This window comes from Podarcis melisellensis (genome assembly GCF_964234715.1).
Source record: "Podarcis melisellensis genome assembly, chromosome: 11".
Classification (NCBI taxonomy): Eukaryota; Metazoa; Chordata; class Lepidosauria; order Squamata; family Lacertidae; genus Podarcis; species Podarcis melisellensis.
This window is the reverse complement of record NC_138543.1, coordinates 35,484,161-35,507,386: the sequence shown is the minus strand read 5'-3', so window position 1 is coordinate 35,507,386 and position 23,226 is coordinate 35,484,161. Positions and strand designations below refer to the sequence as shown.

Genomic DNA, 23,226 nt, shown 5'->3' with positions numbered 1-23,226 from the left:
AAATCCGAAAAAGCTGGTTCGAGGGAAAATACATTAAAAGTCAGCATTTCTCAAGGAACTACAAGACAAATTAGGATTGTGGCTAGCATCATGGTTTCAAACACCAGTGATGGGAGTGTACTGGAGCCAGAATAAACAATGTATAGACAGCGTTCCTTTTGAGAAAATATGTATAAGGTTCCAGTGTAAATCACATAAGCTTTAAATAAAAGCTATGTATAATTCATAATTTGTGCTTGTGGCATTGATAAATGCCACAGGCATTTAAAGTACACCATGAATAAACATTAAAATAAAATTTTATTCTGGATGTGATTTATTTTTTTCCTTTCCAAATTTTCCTTGCAATGTCTTGTTTGCAGTGGGAGCTGCAGAGGGGGAATCCTTTTAACAAGCACTTTAAACAAAAAATGTGAGCCATCCAACCTAGAACACATTTATACTGCAAAGTACTCATATTTCAGTTAATTAAGCTGAATTAAGTATTGGAGCTGAACTGGCTTCTGATCTGTATACTGTATATACTAGCTTCCCTTTGAATAGCTTCCCTACAATATTCCCAAAACACACTGGGGGAAACATTAATTAAAATGGTTAAGAATACGTTACAAACGAAGCGTTCAAAGGAGCACCTGACAGTTATGGAGTCTTGGGGAACTATCTTAGGCACAAGAAGCTGGCGTAAAGCAAGCCAGGGTAAAGTTACACCAGAGCCAAACCCCATTAAGTGGGGGGGGGGGACTGCTGCTCTGCCTAAGCCTGGAAGAGGAAAAATAAGCCTTTAAAATAGTGTTCTATGCCTGAGTGCCAGGCCACATGACAAAACTGAATAGGATCCTGCCCCCTTACACCCACTTGTTAAGACCTACATCAGGCTTGACAGATTTAGTTCAGCCACCTGAGCAAGTTATGCTGGGATATTGTTGGTTGAGCCAGGGCTGGCAACATGAAGCTTGCTGAACTCAGCTGAGCCGGAGATCCACTGTAATGCTGCATCCTCAATGGCTTATCCCAGTGGATCTTGAAATATAATTGCCCCCTAAATGCCTACATAAACGTTCATCTGGAGGAAAGCTAAAATCTGGCTGCCCCATTGCCTGCAAACCTTAACTCCCAAATCATTGTGTTGCCTATGAATATTCTAATTACCAAAGCAGAAGTTGAATACATATTTTGTTTTGTTCTGCAAGTGACATAAGCTTAAAAAAATATTATACACAATTCCTAATTAATTTGTAAGTGTCATTCATTAATATCTCAAGTATTTCATGACTATACATTTTAAAACAACAGCCTGATACCAACAAAGGGGACAAGATCTGGGGTGGAGAGTGAAGATAGCTCCCAGAAAGCAGGGGAGATAAAAAATTTGAGAGGAGGGTAGATGGTGGGAGTAGAACAAAGGGGCAGAAAGCAAGCAAAGTGCAGAGAAGCCAGCACTATCAGGGAATATGGGTGTAGTTACTAAAGCATGAATAGAAAGAGAAAGAGGAGAGAAGGGGTATTTGGGAAAGGAGGAGCCAAGGAGGAAGGGAGGAAGAACTTTATCTGCTGCATGTGAACAAGAAGGGAAAGGAAAAGTAAAAAACAAAAAAACAACAATTGCCACAAAGGATGTGTGACTTTATTTCACTTTCAATTTTCCCTTTGACGGATGCCTTGTACATAGCCCTGAAGGTCTGATCACATCATGTTGTTGTTTTTTAAATTCTCATAGATAAACCATAGCATATCTGACCCTACAATAACCCATCATAACTAATACATTTAAAGTGCATGGGAGGGCAGGAACCTGACACCTACATCGTAACTTCTGTTATCCAGTACAAGTGGCCATAGGTTGTATTTAGAGGCAAGCTGTAAATTTATCATACTGTACTTTGATTCAGTAAAGAGTAGTTCATAGTAGGCTTCCAGTGACCTTGTGTAATTGTATCTCTTCATCTCTATATTTAACACAGAACCACATGGGAGGTGAGCTGAGGTTTCAGGAAAGTTCTTACTTTCACAACTTCTTCACATGCTTTCCTTGAGCCAGAATAGATTCCTTTTACAGTTCCCACCCTTGGTTAAAACTTGTTCCAATGCTTCAGCAAGGGATACAGCTGCTATGCTATGCTGGTCTTTCATACTGCCAGGGAAGTCTTAAGTAGTTTGATCTTCTTTCTTTCATTGGCTTGGTTCACACCTAACACCAAGCTGTGGTTTAAGTCGTACAAGTTGTTTTTCCAAAGTTTCCCTTATTTTCCAGCTACTCATTACAGTACTAGTATGTTTGGTGAGCATTTGTAGTGGGGTGGTCAAACAAACCATGTTAAAGAAAGGTTGCTGGCTTCAAACATTATACAAAGCTATATTTAAAACAAATCAAGGTTCATAAGCCAACAACAAACCATGACTACAGATCATGGTTTGTTGGCAGTAAATGAATCATAGTTAAGTTGCTGGGCTGTGTTCACTTATTATGCTAGCTAAACCATAGTGATGGTTTAGTGTTATATGCTAATCAGTGTGAGTGCTTATTGGCTACCCCTGCTATACTAGATAGGCAGGGCTCTTTTAACGTTCTTATGACTGTTTTCAGAATGCAGGTTTTAATTCAGTGGAAGATTTCTGGCAAGGTAGAGGAATACTAGACTATACTGTCATTTTGTCTTGTTGCCACTGAGAAAATAATATATTAAGGAGTATGTTAGTGTAATGTTTCCATGATTACTGACCTAGATGTTTCTGTAAGGAAAGCTCTGACTGAGTGGTGAAAGAAAGGCAGAGAAAAGGTGAACATAATTTCAATATAGATGGAAAAGACTGGAAGGTACAACCTGTGATGCTGTGCAGGTTTCGCAATCATGATGGTTCCAAATTGTTATACAGTATATGCAGGTAAGTAATATATAGCAGTTTTCTACTGCTTCAGAGCAAGGGCGAGAAGAAGGTAGATTGGAGTCTACTGGTGGATCACTGGATAATTTACAGTAGATTGACAATGGCTTCTGACTTCCAATCATTTAAGAAAAGCAACAACCAAAATGCGCCCCCCCCCCCTTATTTTATGCTAGTGGAATCCTTGATTTGTAGTTCAGTATTAAGTCACAGATTTGTACTTGTATATACAGGTACTCCAGTATACACTTTGTGGAGTGTGATCGGTAGTTAAACTGCTTGGGAGGATGAAATACAATATATACTTTAGAAATAAATATATAGCTTCCTGCCACCATTTTGCACTTGATTCCAGTTAGAACCAGTAAAAGAAAAAGAAAGAAAGAAAGAAAGAAAGAAAGAAAGAAAGAAAGAAAGAAAGACCCCGTAAGCCTGAAGTTTGGCCATGCCTGTTTTAGAATATTCAAAGCATTTGTTACAACAATACTGTAAAGCAGAGAATTAAGCAAATTCATAGAATTATAACCTTCATAACCTTCATAGAGGTTATCAATGGATCTTAGTGATTAATGCTCCAAGAACAGAAGTAGCATGGTTCTGAACAACAAGGCGAAAGACTCTTGCCCTCATGTCCTTTTCAGCGGTGGCCTTACGCTTATGGGACGCTTTCCCCATGGAGGCATACCTGGCACCAGTTATCTAGTTTTAGGCACTAGCTCAAACCTTTTCTTTTTACATGGGCCTTTGGTCCTTAATTTGAAGGGCAACATTGTGGGCTGTTTTACTGAGGTGGGAATTGAAGTCCTGCCTTTTATTTGTATAGCTGTGCTTTTAGGCTTTAATAGTTGTTCTTAATTGTTTTTAATGCAAGTCACTTCGGGTCACTATGTGAGCAAAATGACATAATGATGACAATGGTGTCCGGATTGTGGACTTCCCAGAGGCATCTGGTTGGTCCCTCTGGGAAAAGATGATGATGTACTACAGGGGCAGCCAGTGCAATGACTTCCAGAAGTACAAGTGGTGCCCTCGCAAGACGAAATTAATTCGTTCCACAAGTCTCTTCGTCTTGCGAGTTTTTCGTCTTGCGATGCACGGTTTTCCATAGGAATGCATTGAAAATCAATTAATGCGTTCCTATGGAAACCGCCTTCCCCCGACCTCTTCTGGCGGGCGGCATTTTAAAATCGCCCGGGGCAGCGGAGGACATCTCCGCTGTCCGGGGCGATTTAAAAGCCCCTGGGAAGGCAGGCAGGGGGGACAAAGACTTTTGCCCCCCACCTGCCTTCAGAAGAGGTCCAGGACAGGCTTCGCGGACCTCTCCGCAAGCAGCGGGAGCGCTCCTTGCGGAGAGTTGCCAGCGCGCCCAGGCTTCGCGGCCCCGCCGCCGGGCTTCGGGACATCGTTCCGAAGCCGGGCGGCGGGGGGAAGGCTTTCTCGCCCCGCCGCCCGGCATCGGGACGATGCCCCGAAGCCGGGCGGCGGGGGGAGGCGTTCCTGCCCCGCCGCCCGGCATCGGGACGATGCCCCGAAGCCGGGCGGCGGGGGGAGGCTTTCCCGCCCCGCCGCCCAGCTTCGGGACATCGTTCCGATGCCGGGCGGCGGAGGGAGGCTTTCCCGCCCCGCCGCCCGGCATCGGGACGATGCCCCGAAGCCGGGCGGCGGGGGGAGGCGTTCCTGCCCCGATGCCGGGCGGCGTGGCGAGGCTTCAAAAGCCGTCCGGGGGCTTTTAAATCGCCCCGGACAGTCCCGGGGCGATTTAAAAGCCCCCGGTTAGGCAGGCAGGGGGGGCAAAGACTTTTGCCCCCCGCCCGCCTTGGGAAGAGGTCCAGGACCTCTTCCGAAGGCGGGCGGGGGGCAAAAGTTTTTGCTCCCCCCTGCCTGCCTTTCCGGGAGAGCGGAAAAGGCAGCGCTGCCTTCCCGCTCTCCCGGAAAGGCAGGCAGGGGGGAGCAAAGACTTTTGCCCCCCGCCCGCCTTCGGAAGAGGTCCAGGACCTCTTCCCAAGGCAGGCGGGGGGCAAAAGTCTTTGCCCCCCCTGCCTGCCTTCAAAAGCCGTCCGGGATAGCGGGAAGCGCTTCCCTGCTATCCCGGACCGCTTTTAAAATGCTGGCGGTGGGGAGCAAAGCCTTTCGCCCCCGCCGGCCTTCCTGGACCTCTTCTGAAGTCCGGAGGGGGGGGAAAAGGCTTTGCTCCCCACCGCCAGCATTTTTAAAAAGGTCCCCGAGATTTCCCTATGGGCTTTCGTCTTGCGATGCAAGCCCATAGGGAAAATCGTCTAGCGAAGCGTCGCAAAAACCGAAAAACCCTTTCGTCTTGCGGGTTTTTTGTCTTGCGAGGCATTCGTCTTGCGGGGCACCACTGTAGTTGGACTGTAACCCCAATCATCCCTGATGATTGGCTATATTGGCTGGGGCTGATGAGAGCTGGAGTTCAATGACATCTGAAGGGCACCTTGTTAGTTATCCCTGCTGTACCAGATATGGTTTGTTCTGATCCAGCAGGTGTCCTCTTATGTTCTTACAATTTTCCTCCCCCATAATATAAACACGGGGAAGTTTTACACACAATGCTTGCAAATCTTAAATCTAAACTACATCTGGCCAACTGCTTTCATGTGAGGCACCCAGCCAAGTCACACAAGTACAGTAATCCTGTTTTGCTCCTCTTCAAACAGGAGATCCTCTGTAAACAGGAGTCCTACATGTCTGTTCATTTTCACTTTAAAGCCCTTCTCGGGCATTTTAATAATAAATATTCTACATTATCTTCTTATTGAGGCATCAGCTTTACTGATACCTCACTGGACATTTAATGGACTCTGGGGGTACTTCTAGATGGGTGTTTGTTGTGAAAGTGGGGCTCACCTTTCCCCCCAGTTTTCACACAGCACGGGTGCCATCAGAATGCCATCCTGTATTTCTCCCCATTAAAGATGGCCTCAACCTATTGTGAGCACAGGAAAGGTATAAGCTGGAAATACCATTTCCAAACACAAAGTGGTGGCTTTTGTAAGCAGAGGTCACTACAGATACAGAGTTTCTTACAAATGGATACCTGTTGCCTCATTCATTCAAGGTATTGTGCAATCCTACTATTTGTGCCAACGTGCAACAGCGTAAGTTGGCTCCTACATTAGCAGAGTACTGTGCAGGAATGCTCCGCATAGCTGAAATCCTACACACATTACCTGGGAGCTAGTTTTACTGAACATAGTGGGAGTTACTTCCAAGTAAACATACACAGGATTGCATTGTGTGAGGCCTACTAGTGACTCACACAATTTCAGTGTGAATTGTCCAGGAATTAAAGAGTGTTAAGGAACTTGCAGTGGGTTTCCAAACTGAAGTACGGTAACTATTTGTATGAATGTAGCTTTGAGAATTTGGAAAAAATACCCCTGAGCAACAACAGTACACCTGAAGCATTTTGGATCCTGGTAAGGAACGAACTCACGCTTTTGGAATTAAAGCTGCATTCTCTTTTAAATCCTGGGTGTCTACTTATACAGTATTATGGAAGTAGAGTTCCGCATTATTTTATTAATACTACTGCTACAATTTTGTAATGGCGTTTGGCTGAAAAAATAAACTTATGAACTTTTTTTTTTAACGTGGTGTGTCAGAACCCTCACTGTTGGGCGGCGATAAGGTTATTAACGTCAGGACATCACAAAGCATAACGGAAAACAAGAGAAAAAACAAGGGAAAGAGCTACGTTTGTATGGGGACTTTGTACCGTGAGGTGGCCTTTCAGGCACGCGCTGAATAACGCTCCTTCTCCTCCAGCCATAGCAAACTGCCATAGCAAATTTGTGGCGGAAAAACCCCAGAGATTATAGCCTCTTTCCTCATCTATGGACATGACAGGACTTGAAGCAGCGAAACAGCTCCACTTATTTCCCGCCCTAAATTATGAACCCGTCCTTTAACTGTCCCCTCTCCCCCCTATACACCCTAATGGTACAGTCCACTACGGGGCGGAGTTTACGTCGGGAGCGAGGCGGCGTTTCGCGCATGCGTACTTTTTGCGCGATCCGCTGGCCTCGCTGCGTAGCTGTTGTTGTCTTTTCGGTTGGCGTGCTACTCCCGCCCCTGCCAACCGCCGCCGTCGCTACCGCCGCCGCCGCCTCCACCACCCACAGAACTCGCGCCATGGCAGACCCTCGCGTCCGGCAGATCAAAATTAAAACGGGCGTCGTGAAGCGGTGAGTATGCAAGGGTCTGGGCCTCGGCCACCTGGCGCGTCCCACAGCGGGCCAGGTCTGTGGAGCCTGGGAGCGGGTGGTCAGTTGCCTTTGGCCAAAGGCTGAGCGGCTGAGGTGGGGTGAGTGGCGGAGGAGGCGCACGTCCCTGAGGGAGCGCCTAGGTGCCTCACGTTGATGGACGTCATCGCAAGGCCAGTGCTGTATAGACCTGTAAAGGGGTGTGTGTGTGAGAAAGTGTGCGTATGTGTTATTTAGTTATTCATCCAAGGAACCCGGAAGAGCAACGTCCTCTGTCAGGTTGATCCTCGGTGGGTTAAGCGGGGAGTGAAAATCCAGTGGGCTGGGTGGGGTAATAATAATAATAATAATAATAATAATAATAATAATAATAATAAAAAATAATAATAATATACCCCGCCCATCTGGCTAGGTTTCCCCAGCCACTCTGGGCAGCTCCCAACAGAATATTAAAAACACGATAAAACATCGAACATTAAAATCTTCCCTAAACAGGGCTGCCTTCAGATGATGGAACCTGCATCACTCCATAATAACACAAGAGGCCCACTGGATCAGGCCAATGGCCCATCTAGTCCAGCGCCCTGTTCCCACAGTTGCCAACCACGTGCTTATGGGAAACCTGGCTCTGGCCACTCTACTCCACTGCCCTCTTTCTCAGTATTGGTCTTGAGCTTAAGGCTCAGCCCCAGGAGTAAGGTTCTCAATGTAGGATAAACCACAATGGCACTTAGCTTATGAGTTGTTTCTTCCCCCCTCTCATACACATAATCCTGCAGGTGTGTAGGATTAGGCGATATGGACTCTAGGTCAGTGCTGTGGCTTCCAAGCAATTTTGATTCCTGGCAGTTTAGAAATGAAGCACTGTCTTAAATGCATATTTCTTAAGAGACGCAGCATAATGAGTATTTAAAAGCGCTTCTCAGTGTGGCCAGATACCAAATGTTGTCAGCAGTATAGTGTGCAGATTTTAACTGAAAGAATGGTCCAAGTGTTTTTATTTAAAAACAAAACAAAACAAAATGAACTACAGTATATTTCTTAAAGATGGATGATTTAAATTGGGTTAATGGTTGTGTAGTAGATGAATCAAAGGGCACAAGTTACCTCAAGGTAAGTAATCTGGGTTAAAGAAGGGTGTTGTGCAAGAACACTAGAGTGCTTGCAAGGAATGCTTAAGAATGCACATCTTGATCTGGATTACTTAACATGGAATAATGGCCATCCATCCCTGATTCTTGCTCACAATTACTACATTATGTGGCAAATATTCCTTCTTTTCTAATGACTTTTTACTTACATAGGCCTATATCATTGTAGCATCAAGGTATCATTTACATATTATCTAGTGATGCATGTGTGAATTGGGTCTATCCTGATGGATACATTGATAGTTATATTTATTATAGGATTTATTATAGGACTATTAGTCTAGATTGATTAATATTAGTATTGATTAATATTAATCAATATTAATATTAATCAATCTAGACTAATAATATTCTAGATTAATATTGATTGCATGTGTCTAGGTAAATACTGGGGGAATTTGACAAGAGGCAATGTCCTGTCTTCCCAATCAGAATATCACAACTTCATAGAAAAGTAATGAACATTCACTGTTTTTGAAACCCTAATCTCAGTGGCAAAGAACAGAAATCACTGGCTGCAACTTCTTTTGTATGCTAGCAATTGGGTGGGTGGGTCAGTTCTTGAGATTTCAATCTAATAAACACAATTCTGAAATGTGGGAGACACTGATTAAGCTCTTGACTCATGCAGATCTCTCTGCCTTTGGTTCAGACTTTGTTTCCAGTTTGAGTCAACTTTCTGAAGACTGGCTGAAGGCCCAGTCATGTAATTAAATTGTTTATGTAAAACCCAATGGCCAGTCAGCTGTCACAAGTACCTGTGAAAATGTACCTGTCTCCACTAAACCAACTTGATGCTGCTCAAGTAGCTTTGACTGCAAGAGAACACCTAGCATTCTGTCAAGATTGCCACATGTCCTTTCATTTAAGAATAGAATTTGAGACCTATTAGACTATAATAAAGTTTTTTCTTTTGATTTTAAAATACTTACTTGACACTCTTTTTAGTATGTGAACTGGGCTTCTAATCTCTGAGCAAAGTGTTTATTTAACATATTGTGTCTGATAAAATTACAAGTGGAGACCTGCAGCAAAATGTTAACCCCAGCCCTTGACAGGAATGTTCTTCATTGGGATGCCAACTAGCCTGAAATAGGAGTCTTATAATGCTGTCTTCATCCCACAAGGGTAAAAGTTTCAAGATATGGCTTAGGACATTTTTTTTTAATCCAACCATCCTGAAACCTTTGTCCACTGTCCTACATAATACTGGTCCCAAACCTGAGTGCCTTATATACAGTAGGAGTAGTAGGGTGTGAACAGTGAATATATTATCTTTTTTCTTACCTTTCTGTGTAGTTTAGGAGCCAGAGGTTTTCTCCTCATGAAGCGCATACACTGAACTCTCCTCTCCCTTCAAGATACTGTTAAGATAAGGGTGAAGAACCTTGGGCTTGGGTCTCTCTCTGTGTGTGACTGTGGTCCTCCATCCCTTTAGCATTTTCTGTAGCTCCACACATTTCACCACCCTGCTCTCTACTCTCTTTAAGTGCTTTTGCTTGACTGAAATATGTCCTTGTATTGTGATCATTTCTTGCTTGCTTGGATGAGGAGATGAGAGGGTTGGTAGAAACCTGACTTCTGCATGACTGGAATGTGGCCTATAGTATAAAGTGAGCTGGCTGACATGTGACCAGGTCCAGCCTCCACACTTTTATTTCCTGATGAGATCAGCAAAATTGAAATAAATGCAATATTTATTTTCATATCAAATCTAAACTTATGTATTACTTTAACATAAAATACATCAATAATAGCTTTGCATTAAAAATGTATTTTAATTGTATTTTTAAAAGATTACATGACCTTCACAAAACTAATTTGAGAAGCTAGTATTAGTTCACTGTTCTTTTTCTAGACTGGTAAAAAGTGGCTAAGTATTTTGCTTAATGCTCAAGAGTTTGTGTGTCTGATGGGACAATGATTGAATTTTGAAACATTTTGAGAAGCGCAGTTCTATTCATAACTACTTGGAATTAAATCCCCTAGTGGTTCACTTCAAAGTAAGTGTAAATAAGATTTGCAAGTTCAGTCTGAGAACTTCTGATAGTTCTTGCATATCTAATAAAAATGCATGGTATTAAAATATGAGTTGCTTAAAGTATTGATTTTTGAAAATTCAGTCACTCCTGGTTTTTGTTTTAAGGTGGGATTTAGATCTTATTAAGCATTCTTCAGTATATTCAAATTCCCAGTATAGGGTGACAGTAAAACCACCACCACAAATCACAGAACACATATTTCAATCTGAGGGTTGATTTGAGGTGCATTGGATTCATTATTTTGTACCTTGACAGTGCTGAAAAGCACCATATCTGTGATTTCTACTTTTCAGTCAGTGGAGACAGTAGTCATCTGCAATCTGATGGTGGAAAGTAGGGGTGGGGACATATGAAAAATTATGCAACTGAAAGGGGTTCCACTTTACTGGCTTGGGGGGTATTTGTGAGTGTTCACATGATAAACTTCTCTCTCATATTCTGTCCTCTTTCCCCCACCCCCTGAGTCTTAAGTTGCCAATCAGAACCTTAAGAAACACAGAGCTGAAAGAGGAAATGGGAATGAGTGCCACTCTTCCAACACTCACCTTCAGATTTATGTACTTTTCAAGGAAGGAAAAGGTAGCCACCTTCTTCTTCTTTGGTGATCACTTGTAGCTGAGTAAGATTGGCTTCCATGAACACGGTCTTAACAGTAAGTCTGTAGGTGACTGTGGAGGCCAATTCTGGACCCACACGTCTTTTCGTGGTGAGGACATAAGTTTCCAGGCGGGAGTAGATCATGGTGAAGGTTTGCCAAACGTACCTTCCTCTTAGCACGTTTCTCCCTTTCGTCCTGAGTTGGAGTTGGAGCCTGTGTTTCCCAGTTGTTGGCATTTATGCTACATTTTTTTAGATTTGCCTTGAAAGAGTCTTTAAACCTCTTTTGTTGACCACCAGCATTACACTTTCCATTTTGAAGTTCGGAATAGAGTAGTTGCTTTGGAAGATGATAATCAATCATCCGAACAACCTTACCAGTTCAACGAAGTTGATGTTGCAGAATTGTTGCTTCAACACTGGTGATCTTTGCTTTTTCCAGTACACTGGCATTAGTTCACCTGTCTTCCCAAGTGATGTGTAAAAATTTTCGGAGACACCGTTGATGGAATCTTTTGAGGAGTTAGAGATGGTATTTATAAGTGGTCCTTGTTTCACAAGCATACAGTAAGGTTGGCAGTACAGTAGATTTGTAAACAAGCATTTTGATTTCCCTGTGAATGTCCCAGTCCTCAAACACTCTGCAATCAGAAGAAAGCTGCACTTACAGAGCTCAGGCGATGCTGGATTTTGGCATCAATGTTGGTCCTTGTGGAAAGATAGGTAGGAGAAGTGATCAGCACTTTCCAACGTTACACCATTGAGTTGGATTTGTGGTTCTGCAGAGGGGTTGTTTTGTGTTTGTTGGTGCAGCACTTTGGTTTTTTGGATGTTGAGCGATAGGCCAAGTTTTTCGTAAGCTTCTGCAAAGATATTTAGGATGGTTTGGAGGTCATCATTTGAGTGTGCCCACACTACATTATCATCAGCATACTGAAGCTCTATGATGGAAGTTATGGTGACCTTACTTTGCTTTCAGCCTAAACAGCTTTCCATCTGTTTGATACCTGATTCTTACCCCAGTGGGGAGTTTCCCTTCAACAATGTATAGGATCATGGCAATGAAAATAATAGAGTTGGGGCAATAACACAACCCTGTTTAATACCTGATCCCACTGTGAATGGTTTGCTTTGATAGCCATTGTTATCTGCAATTGTTGCTGTCATATTATCATGGAGGAGCAAAGGTTGTTCACAAATTTATCTAGGCAGCTGATTTTCAGAAGGACAGTCACAGGGCATTATGATTACAGTATTGAAGGTCAATAAATGCTATATACAGGGGTTGGTTTTGCTCTCTGCATTTTTCTTGAACAGCAGTGAAAATCATATTCACTGTCCCCCTAGAAGGTCGAAAACCATTTTGGGATTCAGGAAGGGTAGCCTCGGATATACAGTGGTGCCCCGCAAGATGAACGCCTCGCAAGACGAAAAACCCGCTAGACGAAAGGGTTTTCCGTTTTGGAGGCGCTTTGCAAAACGAATTTCCCTATGGGATTGCTTCGCAAGAAGAAAGCCCATAGGGAAATCTCCGGGGACCTCTTTTAAATGCTGGCGGTGGGGAGCAAAGCCTTTCCTCCCCCGGCCTTCAGAAGAGGTCCAGGAAGGCCGGCGGGGGCCAAAAGGCTTTGCTCCTCACCGCCAGCATTTTAAAAGCAGTCTGGGATAGCAGGGAAGCGCTTCCCGCTATCCCGGATGGCTTTTGAAGGCAGGCGGAGGGGGGAGCAAAGACTTTTGCCCCCCGCCCGCCTTCAGAAGAGATCCTGGACCTCTTCTGAAGGCGGGCGGGGGGCAAAAGTCTTTGTCCCCCCCTGCCTGCCTTCCCGGGGGCTTTTAAATCGCCCCGGGACAGCGGAGAATTCCTTTCTCCCTGCCGCCCGCCAGCATTTTAAGATCGCCCGGGACAGCGGAGAAGTCTCCGCTGTCCCGGGAAGGCAGGCGGGGGGGGGAAGCAAAGACTTTCGCCCCCCGCCGGCCTTCAGAAGAGGTCGGGGGACAGACTGTCCCCGGACCTGGTCTGAAGGCGGTTTCCATAGGAACGCATTGATTGATTTTCAATGCATTCCTATGGGAAACTGTGCTTCGCAAGATGACAAACTCGTAAGACGAAAAGACTTGCGGAACGAATTAATTTCGTCTTGCGAGGCACCACTGTAGTTAGGAGACTATTTGCTAAGATCTTTGCAAGAATTTTGCTGGTTGCAGCTAATAAAGAGATGCCTCAATAGTTTCCACAATCCATTCTGTCACCTTTTTAAAAAAGGTTGATAATTTTGGCATCCCTAAAATCTGCTGGGATCTCCTCTTTCTCCCAGATTTTTTTGATGAGCTTGTGAAGTTGTTATGTAAGTTCAATTCCACCTTCCACCCACTTTAAAGACTTCGGCAGGTATTCCATAAGGTCTACTGGCTTTGTTGTTTTTCATTTGGTTAATACCTGTATACAACTCTCAGATTTGGAGATACTGCAAGCTCATCTCTAATTTGTTTTTGCGGAATTTGTGAGAAGTTAAGGAGATGTTTGTAATGTTCTTTCCAACGCAGTGCAATAGCTTCTTTATCTTTTAAATGTGTGGTACTGTCTGTTGAGTGTAGGGGGCATATGCCATAATTTATTGGCCCATAGATGGTCTTTGTGGCTTTAAAGAAATTATGTGCATCATGAGTGTCAGATAAGTGCTGGTCTCTTGAGCTTTTTTATATCCACCAGGTGTTCTTTAGCTCTCTGGTTCTTCTTTGAACCTCAGCCTTAACGTTGGCATAGGATTTTTTCTTAGTGGTGCAGTTTCTATATCTTTGCCAGATCTGAAAGACCTTCCTTTTCTTTTCAATAAAGCATTCAGACTCAATCTCACTATCATTCTCATCAAACCAGTCCTGGTGTTTCATGGTTTGGTATCCAATAGTTTGTTTGCAGGCAGCAATAATGGATGTTTTAACTTGGTCCAGTGTTCCTCGTTGTTATCAGGGAACTCCAAAAGCAGATGGTCCTTAAGAGTCATTTGGAGGCAGTCCTGCTTAATAGGATCTTGAAGGGCTTGAGTGTTCATTTTGTGCCTTGGTTTCCTTCCTTGAAGCCTGCATTAAGGTATAATCTTAATAGCCATTGTGGAACATATTAATCAGTGATCTTTCCAGCAGTTGTTGTCACTCATCATAGCTCTGGTAAGGAGCACATCATGGCAATCTTCAGCTTGGACAATTATGTAGTCTAAGAGAAGCCAGTGGCAACTCGACATTCCGTTTTGGTGATTATCTGCCAGAGTAGAAGCAACAACAGAGAACTTGTTATTTCTCTTTGTGTGAAAGAGCACTGTGTTTCAGCCGCCAGTTACCTGGGACTACTGAGCCGAAAGGAGGTACAGTCTGGCTCTGCCACCAGCCCAACCTATGGGCTGCTCGGAGGCTATGCCCTCTTTCAGGAGATCATCATGGTAAGGGGCATACAAACCTGGTTCCATCCATCAGCTAGTGAATGTTCACCTGCTCCAATGCTTGCTTGCTTTTTCATTCCCTAATCTTTTTGTATCATGTCTATTAGATTGTGAGTCTGCTGGCAAGGGCTGGCTAATCTCTGGATGTGCAATGCATGGGGTATTTTGCCACCCTATTAGTGTTAAAAAATAATAAAGGCCTTGGTGAGCTTGGGGCTGAGTGCACTCTTGCCATCTCTCTAGCACAGATACTTGTCTGTCTTTAAAACACACACGCAACCAAGTGGCAAACATCAGTAGAGCTAGCACCCCTCCTAAAATTTAACAAACATTTTAAAAACACTAGTTTAAATTTGATTTCATTCACTTTTAGAAGTCTCTGTGTGTTCTTCCACAGTGATAGATTGCACACATACGTCAGGTGTTTTTGTGCGTAAAGGGTAAATTTCAGTACAGCAGCCACAAAGTTATCCTTCACCCATATCTGAACCGGATATTACATTATTGTCATTGAAGGGGCACTTGAACCTCTATTATGCAGATGCTAAATTGTGATTGAGACATATATTCACAGATTGTCTTCATAAGTCTCATAGCTAGCCTTTGTTAAAAGTTACCTATGTACAGTTACTGCAATTATTGTAATATTTTTGCTAGGCTGACTTAAAAGCTGTTGTCTCTATTTGAATCTGCCTTAGTTAAATTCAAGCTTAAGCAATATATGTGCAAATAAATGAATTTTCTGAAATGGTTATTCTTTAGCTGTTTCAAAATTGTAGTGGCTTTAAAAACTGCTGTGAACACAGTATGTTGGGGCATGTGAAAATAGCACTGACATTTGCCCATAGTTTCCCTCTGATTAAATGAAAGTGACACCAGTAGATTAGAATGAGACTAAGACAATTCACATTGCAATTGTGTTAGTTTAACTTTAACAATCTTTTAACACTCTTGTTTAAATGTAGCTGACATACCATAATTACAAATCTACAAGCCTTGATTATAGAATTTTGCATCATGAACCTATGGGAGAAGTGTATTGATTTTTTGGTAAGGCAGTCCTTTTTAGAAACCACCTTTCCAAAACTGTTGAATCTTCCCAAGTTTGTTCTCTTGCCTGTGGCTCTGACACATTGCTGCTGTTTTATAAGCAACCATAGTGCCAAGTTTGACATAGCTTGTTAATATTTTTTATTTTATTTTTTAAAAAGTACAAGCTCTTCAAAAAGCCTGAATAAAATGACTTTCCTAATCTGAAACAATTTACTGAACACTAATAGTTGGTGAAAATAGATGCTATAGCCCTCAAAATTCAGCAGAAACCATATGTTAATCTTACGTTGGAGCCATCATGACTCTTAAGCCTCCTCCCCTATTTTGGTATTTAGAAGGCCTGCGAGAAGAATGTGTTGCGCACAGTAGGGTTCCAACCAGGCCCCTGTATTGCTGTTTTGGCTGAGGAACACTGTTTCTTCCCTCCCTTACTGTCAAAAAGTTACAGTTGCAGATAGTGATACGTGTTTGGTGAATATAACAGCTGCTAAAATAGGTAGTTATTTGGGATTTGAAATACACAAACAGAAACTGAATAGGTGTAAGAAAAACCAGTGATAGAGTTGTTAGCGTCCATCTGTCTCAAGAGACAGAGGAGTGTGCCTCTGAAGTGACCTCTCCAAGGTACAAGCCTAGGTAGTGTGTATGGAGATCCTGGACTGCCCAGACAGCAAGACCTCCCCTTGTCGGACCACGCGCCCCCCCCCCCCATTGGCCCCTTGAAGACTTTTAAAAACTGTTGTAAGGACATGGTTAGCCAGCTGGGTCATCAGGTTCCAAATTTATCACACACTTCTAAGATGCTTTGTTATGGAGCTTGCATACCAGCAGCAGGTGACTGCCTTTCTCCAGCAAGGGTGGAGAACCTTTCTTCTGTTGTGGTCCTCCTTTCCTCAGGTGTAGTATGTTGGGAACCTGTATGACACCAGCAGTAGGCAGGGCTAAAGTGGATGGAGTTTGCAGGATTCTGCAGCTTTCTCTCCCCCTCTCCCTCTCTCCACTCCAATTCTTTTTTTTCTTTCCCACTTTCTGTCTTCCCTCATGGGGTCTTCCCCTGCCCCTATTGGCCCACTGCAAAGTTTGTTGCCCTGAGGCTCACCATGTAGCAGTCACATTTTTTTCCCCTCAAAGAGGAAGAAATTCCATAGGAGTGGTCTAGAGAGCAAAAAGTGGGCTTTCAATAACCATAGGGTAGCTTGATTTTTTTCTGGGAGCCTCCTAGGCTATCACTAACCTACAGAACCTGTGCTGTGGAATTATTAGAAGGTAAAATTTTATAACAAACTGACTAGAGCCAGTGTGGTGTAGTGGTTAAGAGCGATAGTCTCGTAATCTGGGGAACCAGGTTCGCATCTCCGCTCCTCCACATGCAGCTGCTGGGTGACCTTGGGCTAGTCACACTTCTCTGAAGTCTCTCAGCCCCACTCACCTCACAGAGTGTTTGTTGCGGGGGAGGAGGGAAAAGGAGAATGTTAGCCGCTGTGAGACTCCTTAAAGGGAGTGAAAGGCGGGATATCAAATCCAAACTCCTCTTCTTGTTGCTTTGTTATATGGTATCTATCTCTGTGTTGTTGTTTTTAAAAGCTTGCTATCATATTCACAACATGAAATCTAGACAACTGGGGGAATTCTTACCCTCTGCATTTCAAAGCAAAGTAATATTCTCATAGAAACAGGACAACCAAAATTTTGATCTCACTACCCCACTCCAACCCCCCTGCTGGTGTCTACCTACCATCTCCTGCCTCCCACTTAACCTATGGGATTCTGCCTTCTTAGTATTCATCCAAACAACCCAATATTCAGCTAACTGAAGGATTTCTTAAATTGGATTTTTAAAGTTAGATATTGATGAGTTCAGTGCTTTATATTTTATGAATTTAATAGATTTTTATGCACTGCTGAAGTTTAATGATTGCATATTTTTAATCCTTAAATTAGAAAATTTCTAAATACTTGAATGATCAAACTGACAATTGAGCAAGCATTTCTATGGGTCTAGATTTTTCTGTTCCTCATTCAGGTTACAAATTGATTACCTATCAACCCTTCCAATCAATTAATTGCTTTGGGTTCCTAAAGCAATTGTTTTCTTTCTCTCTAGGGAGTTCTGATTTTTGTCTTAAGTAGGAGATGTCATCTATTTACACTAGCAATTTTTATGCAAGTAATTTGTGTCCCTTGCAGAACTGATTTAATGTTATACTTACAAGATACCTTGTGAAGGTTACGCTCATACTTTTTCTTATCTGTTTTGTTTGTGTTAATAGACCTCAAGGAAATAAAAAATGTGTGTTTATATTGTAAACCGCCCTGTGATCCTCTGATGAAAGATGGTATAGAAATTTAATTAATAGCAACAATAATAATATGTTTTGAGCCTGAAACTTTCCTATAAACTATCCTCTAATAACTGACATTAACTATAATAGGTCTAATTTCATTCCATTAAAATGTTCTAAATTCAATTGAATTTTCAAAATATGACTTGTATGTGAGTAAATTGTGAAGAGAAATAATTGCTAAAAGAAAGGTAAAATAAATATGGTAGTTTCTGTTAGTGGTGCAGCTTTGATGTAGTCCTGTTGGAGTCACTGACAGAACTTTTGAATAATTGCTGTGAGGGTTGCAACATAGACTATTTTTCTGACCACATGTGAATTTCAGATCTTTTTATGTGAGTTTTGTTGGCTTGCATCACTTGCACCAAATTTCACTCTACAGTGGTACCTCGGGTTAAGAACTTAATTCGTTCTGGTGGTCTGTGCTTAACCTGAAACTGTTTTTAACCTGAGGTGCCACTTTAGCTAATGGGGCCTCCCGCTGCTGCAGCGCCGCCACCACATGATTTCTGTTCTCATCCTGAAGCAAAGTTCTTAACCCGAGGTACTATTTCTGGGTTAGTGGAATCTGTAACCTGAAGCGTCTGTATCCCGAGGTACCACTGTAGTTGCAAGTGTCATGGGAAAACCAGTTTAGGGTAGAATACAGTCAAGTGCTCCTGAGAACTGGGTTATTTATCTGCGTTCAGTGCCAAAACAGCAATATTCAGCTTGCATATATTTTATAATTTGGTGTTTCACAGTCATGTATTTATAATTTAGAAAATTATAAATTTAGTTAAACTAAACAGAGCTTTACCTAAATAAGCTTATATCCTAGGGAGATATGCTATATATTTTTTAAAAAATGAAAATTTCTGTTTGTTTGGGATAAACTGGCACACTTACTGCCCAGTTGGTTATATGATCCATCTAGGTAGTTGTGTGCTTAAGGACTTCCCCTTTGCCAGCTGTGAAAGGGGAATGAGCTGCATAGAGCTCCATCTGCCATTATTGGCAATGTGAACCTTGTTGTGCATCTGAGGTTCTGGATCGCAGCCTTTGACTTTGAGATGGCTGGCTAGATTGCAACTGTTGAAGCTTTCGTTAATAATGTGGCTTAATCAAAGCAGTGAGATTGCATATATATATATGTGCAAAGTCAGATATTTCTGAATTGGCACATGGCTGTTTTTAAGTTCTTAAGGGTGGCAAAACAAAAACTCTACGTATTTCGTTTAGTTAACATAACTTGAATATTCAACTATAATGTAATAAGTATGACTAGTCTGCTTTTGTTTTTGTTTTTAAATCGTATCATAAGGTGAGAAACATTTCTTCTTAATAAAAACTAATCAAGAATATAATATTGTGTATTTATACATAAAATGTATAGCCTGCCTACTTTTCAGTACCATCATGTTTGAAGATAAAACTAGAGGATTTTGTGGTGAGCCTCAGCTTCTTCTGGACTCTCCTTTGATTCTTTCTTCTTCCCATGTTCTTTTCAGCCATAGTTTTAAGAAAAATCTCTGAGATAGTTAAAAGTACCTTTGTTTGATGCAAGATTTCCCATCTTTGTGAAAGGAAGCATAAAAGTTTATCATAACATTTGTTAAGGGCTAAAAGCAATTTGGATTTTGGTGAGCTAATATATTGGTGAAATTACCTCTGTGTGCTCATTTCAGCACACTCATAATCTGCTTAACCATCCTAAATATTTGCAAAATAGGGATTATTACAAGGATCCTGTAAATTTTTAGCTAAAAGGTAAAGGAATCCCTGACCATTAGGTCCAGTCATGAACGACTCTGGGGTTGCGGCGCTCATCTTGTTTTACTGGCCAAGGGAGCCACTGTACAGCTTCCGGGTCATGTGGCCAGACTGACTAAGCTGCTTCTGGCGAACCAGAGCAGCGCACGGAAACGCCGTTTACCTTCCCGCCATAGCGGTACCTATTTATCTACTTGTGATGCGTGCTTTTTAACTGCTAGGTTGGCAGGAGCTAGGACCGAGCAACGGGAGCTCACCCCGTCATGGGGATTTGAACCGCAGACCTTCTGATCAGCAGGCCCTAGGCTCAGTGATTTAACCCACAGCGCCACCTGCGTCCCTTTTAAACTTTTAGGTACTCTCCTCCAAATGGAAAATGAAACCTATTTAGGGAATATGGCATGCAAAAAGTGTTTGACAATCTAGTTGCAAGAAATTATCTGATATAGTCCTGTTGATAACACTAGGCTGGATTTTGGATTGGACTGCAATTTTCTACATTTGGTGATATGCTGCTTTACAAATCAGCTCTAATTGTTCTATATATATGTTCAGGAATTAAATATGCCATATTCTGAATATATTTGTTCTCAGATATGGTTACATGGCTTGGGGTGAGGGATAGACAGATAAATGAGGATGGATTTTATTACAATTTTTGTGAAATTATTTCTGGTTATTTTTTCAACTATGTTTTTTCTGTTCATCCTACACCCCAACTGTAAGTCACCATTAGACCATCTTTGATATATGGCAATAAGTAAGTAAAGATACACGAATCAGAAAATAGTTTTGTGACATACTGCTTTACAAGTCAGCTGTAGTTCTTCTATATGCTGCAGTGCAGAATTTCTTAACTTTTTATGGTCCCACTGTATTGAAGCTGTCATTGAAGGTGTGCTTGAACTGTGTTCATACCATTTGCAGCCCACTAGAGAGAGGCACAAACACACAACAAAAAACTCAAAGTGTGTTAACTCTAAAGATGGAAGGAATGAAATCAGGTAAATGGATATTTAGGGTTTTTATAGCTTGTGTTGATTAAATCTTTCTATGAATCAGAGTCCTTATGTGGGACTCTATACACTGAGGTGCACAGTTTGTAGGTCCATCAGGGGCCAAACAGTTTGTCCTACTGAATTAATTTAGCATGTTTGCAGTAGATATAGTTATAATGCTTTGGGTTGAGCTCCATCAGTTTTTCTTGACACGTATTCTTCTAATGATATTTACAGTCCAGTATAATGTTGCAGGAAAAATAGGAGCAGATTGAAGCCAGATGTGTATTTCTTTTTATATAAACTGTCCTGGGAATTTAATAGAAGGGCAGTGTAAATATGGCTACAATAAAGATGTTACATATTTCTGGTGTACTGTAGGCTGCAGGGGTGACAGAACTTGCCTAGATCATTGTTACTCTGTATCTAGAGGATAAATTCCCCTGAGCAAATTTTGTAGTAATTTTATTTTATTACAAGCTTGTAAATAACCAGATACAAGCTTGCACCAGCAGTGATCAGCATGGAACCAAAAATGTTGGCTGCCCTTGGTAGCCACTCAGAATTTACTTTTGTTAGAACCCTTTCCCTCCAATACATGTTTCCTTGGAAATAAATTCCATAATGTTCATTGGAACTTAATCCTAGGTCAGTGTGTGTAATTTGTAGCTGCAGTTCTTGCTTCCCTTCCCTACAAGGAGGTATTTGTTTTGACTATGGTTTGTGACTATACTGTGTCAGAGGGAACGATAAGGACTTGCATATGGGGTAAATATACTGCAAGCACCTGCACCAGCCAAACAGCTAGCCTCAACTTTCTCCTCCTGACTTGGAGAGAAACATTGGGACGCATTCTGGTGACAGGCAGCTCAGGTTCTTGACATGCCTTTGTCCCCTGTGTCCAAAATAGCTTAATTTCACCCTATAGCTTGAAGCTGGTTAGAGGATGGCAATCTTTTCTATTACTGTGCTGAGGTTTCTGAAACTCAGTACAGTTATAGTTGATGACCCCCATCCTGTCCCCAACTCAGAACTACACAGGAAAGGTTGGGGTTCCATTTGCTACCCTCGTCTGACACACGTTCAATGGGAATGTGGGTCTCTAGTGGTTAAGGATTGTATTTAGCCTTTCAATTCCTCTTGGAACAATATTTACAGTAGGCATTTACAGCACTTGTATTTCATCCCAACTTACATCAATTGGGAAGGTCTTGGTACTTTTACAACATCAGCATGTCATAAATTACTAATATTGAGTGTGCATCCACAGGTAGGCCAATAATTATTATTTTCTTGGCTACATATCAGTGCACACATACCCTTTCCTGCAGTTGTTCCCACCCAAAAGGAGAATTATGGAAATTAAGTATACATGCTTTCTGTTGTATTCATAAATGCCCTATGTTGCACTGTCACTTAAGATATAACTATAAATCATTTTTAAGGAGAGACTCTGTCTCAGTGATAGAAAGCATGTATTCCATCCAAAAGGTTTTCAGTTCAATCCCAAGTATTTATAGCTATTAGTACCAACCAAAAAGTCACAAAAATGTTGCACGCTTTCTCCAGAGCTCTTTATCTACCAATATGCGTGGTGGGGGTGAGGAAGATAAAAGGTGCAGAAACGAGGGTCAATATTGTAGCTATGAGATCAGCTTGTAGACTTTTTTCCCAGTATGGAGATCATATGCTGTGTAGGTCCCAGGTGCTATGATACCAGGCTACACACCTAGGATTCTGGGAGGATGAAGTAATGGCTGCTTTTCCCGTTGAGAAAATAAAGCCTAGCCTGTGACCCATATCACCATCTTGGACATAAGAAAAGCCTTGCTGGATCAGGCCAAAGTCCTGTTTGATTCAGCATCCTGCTCTCACAGTGACCAACCAGTAGCCTCTTGGAAACCCAAAAGCAGGTCTTGTGTGCAAAACACTCTCCCTGCTTGTGATTCCCAGCAACTTAGAGCTGAGTATGCAAAGCTGACCTTGTGGCTACAACACAGCCTTTTTTTTTACTCCCCCCCTCCATCTCACCACACCCTACTTTATTTCTTTCTTGCATCTCTGATGAAGTGTTCTAGAGAATTCAAAAGCTTGCCACATTTTTTGTGACTTGATTAGTCCTAATAAAAGTGTTGTGCAACTGTAAACTTTTTTTCTGTATAGACCAGCATGGCCATTTTGGCTTATTTTATAAGATAGCATTGCAAAGCAGATATCCTGACTTATACTTGTACCCTTGATTATATTTACCAGAGCAACTAGCAGATTAAATGGGGGGGGGAATAGATAAGTGATACAAAATAGTATAAGAAAAGCCAACTAAGTCAGTTTTTTTTCCAGTAACTGGAGGAAATACACAGTGGTGAGCAACAGAAGCAAGGTAGAAACATTTAAGAAAAAAAGTAGGAGGAAGAGGTGGAAATGGGGGATCTTTTATACTATACCCCAAATCCAAATAACTAGCACTAACAATGCAAAATTGGTGCTTTCCACGGTTAGCATGCTCTATGTCATAGTTTTGAGTTGTTAATTGGAATACCAGAATGTGGGATGATGTCGCTTTCATAATATACCTTTCTTGACTTTATAATCTAGATTTATTGAATGGCTATGCCAAATAAATGAGCACTGTTTTCTGGGTATCCAAATTAGTGTGTAAGCAGCTGTTTGATATTCAGCTACTCTGTTCTGACTGCTGCTACCAATCACAGAAAATGCCTTCCGAATGGAGTACAACAATACATCACACTT

The 23,226-nt window shown here is 42.0% G+C and overlaps 1 protein-coding gene and 1 long non-coding RNA gene across 5 annotated transcripts in view; one reads left to right on the top strand and one right to left on the bottom strand.

Moving 5' to 3' along the window:
- LOC309379913 overlaps window positions 1–6,771 on the bottom strand; it is a 40,801-nt gene extending 34,030 nt beyond the window's left edge. For all 4 annotated transcript variants that reach the window (XR_014172665.1, XR_014172666.1, XR_014172667.1 and 1 more), the window contains exon 1: window positions 6,620–6,771. This is a non-coding gene — a long non-coding RNA (uncharacterized lncRNA). The remainder of the gene's footprint in view (window positions 1–6,619) is intronic.
- Window positions 6,772–6,825: 54 nt separating this feature from the next.
- The window catches only part of TBCA (tubulin folding cofactor A), a 34,631-nt gene continuing 18,230 nt past the window's right edge, over window positions 6,826–23,226 (top strand). The window contains exon 1 of the mRNA XM_081929457.1: window positions 6,826–7,088. Within this exon, the coding sequence (XP_081785583.1) occupies window positions 6,841–7,088 (248 nt within the window). The 5' untranslated portion in view covers window positions 6,826–6,840. The remainder of the gene's footprint in view (window positions 7,089–23,226) is intronic.